The 2,886-nt window shown below is 38.1% G+C and overlaps 1 protein-coding gene across 1 annotated transcript; it reads right to left on the bottom strand.

Moving 5' to 3' along the window:
• Positions 1 to 237: 237 nt before the first annotated feature.
• LOC105877949 (thymidylate synthase) lies at positions 238 to 1,542 on the bottom strand. The gene has a single exon (XM_076005766.1). The coding sequence runs from the start codon at positions 1,175 to 1,177 to the stop codon at positions 680 to 682; it is 498 nt and encodes a 165-aa protein (XP_075861881.1). The 5' UTR covers positions 1,178 to 1,542; the 3' UTR covers positions 238 to 679.
• Positions 1,543 to 2,886: the final 1,344 nt, after the last annotated feature.

Raw genomic sequence — 2,886 nt, forward strand, 5'->3', positions numbered from 1 at the left:
GCTAATTGCAATGCACCAGCCAGACTTTTCACTCTACAGCTATTGCAGCAAGACAAGAGGTTTTGTGATGCCCTAGGGTTTCTTTAGTTATCTTCAAACCATTCTTCAAACACATTTAATTTTTAAAGTTAAGTAAATTGAAAATCACCAGTTACTGCTGGTGGGTGAATTGAAAATATTATTAGGAAATGACATGTTCCATAACAATTTATTTTGTAAACAATTTATTTTTTTTTCAAATGCATAACACTTCTTTATTGTAACAATATATAATATAAATTTAACTTTCCCACTACCTGTGATTGATGTATGTTAGCTCAGATTTAAAGGAATAGCTTATATAATTCTTGAAATTCACCAATCTTCAGAAGACATGGGATTAAAATGCATGTACATGTTTTTGTTAAGAGCACATAAATATTCGTTCTCCTTTCTTCATCTCAGCATTTTCATATACCTTCAGAGTTTACCAAACCCAAGGCTTTTTATTAAAGAAATGGCTCATTTATATTTGCCAATAGCAACATCCTTAATAGCCTTAAAAGTTAATAACTGATAGGTTAATAACTGAAAGATTTGTGACTGAGTTCCTTCTTTTAGAGCAAAAAGAACTTTCACCTGGTCATCCAGTGGAAACCCTAAAGACCGATAATATTCTTCAAACTCCTTTGAAAGCACTCTAAACAGCCATTTCCATTTTAATAGTTGGATGCGGATTATAACCTTCAGTCTTAAAGTCTTCAGCTTTTAAATCATCAATTGTCTCAACTTTTCGAAGGATTTTGAGCTTCGGGAAAGGTCTTGGTTCTCGCTGAAGCTGAATCTTCAGCGGCTCGATGTGATTCAGGTAAATGTGTGCATCTCCCAAAGTATGAACAAAGTCACCTGGCTTGAGCCGGGTGATGTGCGCGATCATGTACGTGAGCAGGGCGTAGCTGGCGATGTTGAATGGCATGCCCAGGCCCATGTCTCCCGACCGCTGGTACAGCTGGCAGGACAGCTCGCCGTCCACCACGTAGAACTGGCAGAGGACGTGACACGGGGGCAGCGCCATCAGAGGGAGATCTTTTGGATTCCAAGCACACATGATGATTCTTCTGTCGTCAGGGTGGGTTTTGATGGTATCGATCACTTTTTGCAGTTGGTCAACTCCTTGACCTGAATAATCTGAATCCATATCTTTGTATTCGGCCCCAAAATGCCTCCACTGGAAGCCATAAACTGGGCCCAAGTCCCCTTCTCCTCTGGTAGAGAATCCCAGGCCATCCAGAAAGTCTCGGGATCCATTGGCATCCCAGATCTTCACTCCCTTCGAAGACAGTTCTTTAGCGTTTGTGGATCCCTTGATAAACCACAGCAACTCCTCCAAAACACCCTTCCAGAACACATGTTTGGTTGTCAGCAGAGGAAATTCATCTCTCAGGCTGTAGCGCGCCTGCAGGCCGAACACCTACAGGGTGCCGGTGCCCGTGCGGTCGTCCTTCCTGGAGCCACAGTGGAGGATGTGCTCCACCTGCCCCAGGTACTGCAGCTCCCCGTGCGGCGCCCCGGGAGTAATAAAGCTAATTTCCTAAATGCTGAGCCTGATTCTACTTCATCCATTTTGAATACAATTCATTCAGTAATATATTGCCCAATTCCTATTCTAATTTATTCTAACTTACAGAACACAAGTTAACTCACACCTATGATTCAAGATCATCACATCATTCATTAATATCTTCAGGATGTATTGAAAAATGGACCACACCAAAGTAAGCAGACGTTGAGTGAGGGCCAGAGGAACTCTCCAAAGAGTAAATTCTGAGTTTTAAGGTCAGGTTTTTGTGACAGTGTCCTGGCTGCTCACACACTTGTTTTCTTCCTTGTTCCAGACGGTTTCAGATGGGTGTAGTTCCAAGATGAAAGACTTCTAGTTATATAAGATGGTACTGTTTACTCAAAGCAAATTTCAGTGCCTATCAGATAATAAAATGACAAAGTATGGGAATTGGTGTGTGGTGAGAAGCCAGAAAAAATTAACTGAACTCTGTGGTTTATGAAGCCACAGGAAATTTTGAAATTCTATTGAAAGGGGTAGACTGCTAAGAGGAAGTAGAGGGAATTGGTAGGAAAAAGTGAGAACGTTTAAAAGTAAATTAGGTTCAAGAAAGAAAAATTCTATAACACTTTAAAACCTAAGTCATTTTTTTCTGTTTATTGGGGTAAGTTTTGCTTCCTGACTGTTATAATGGATTTAAAAGTTTCTGTGTGTGCTTAAGGTACAGGTGTCTTTAAGCTTGCAAATGTTTACAGAATTTGCTAGCATCTTTCCTGAAATTTAAATAGCTTCATATTTAGTTTTATAAATATGTCTTTTTTTTTTCTTTCCATGGAAAATTATAACTTAGGGCTTACTTAGAAATTCACTTTTGAAACTTATGATAATGATCTACAAATATTTCCCTGGAAAAGAGCTTGTACCTAAATAAACAGATTTTATGTGCTAAAGTGCTAATTTGATTGAAATTTGATGGATATTTATTCTGTTGGTTAATCTTTCTGCTAATCTTATCAAATATTTGAATAGAAGCCTAACTACTGAACTATGTGTGAAAAATAGAAATAATGACACTTTATGGGGTAATAGGGTATATTTATAATTAATTTATCAATATATAAGAAACTCAATTATTAATTCAGTAGATATTTATTGAGGTATATTATATTAAGCATTATGCTAAGTGCTGAGCATACAAAGGAGTTTAGTGAAGAAAGAACTTACATCATACAATGTTGTTAGTGTTCAGGTGATAGGAACCCAAAGGAGAAAGAGCTAACCCAGATTGAGTCTGGGAAGACTCAACGATCAGAATTAAGTACAGGAATGCAGTGGAATTAGGATAA

Source organism: Microcebus murinus, chromosome 8 (genome assembly GCF_040939455.1).
Source record: "Microcebus murinus isolate Inina chromosome 8, M.murinus_Inina_mat1.0, whole genome shotgun sequence".
Taxonomy (NCBI): domain Eukaryota; kingdom Metazoa; phylum Chordata; class Mammalia; order Primates; family Cheirogaleidae; genus Microcebus; species Microcebus murinus.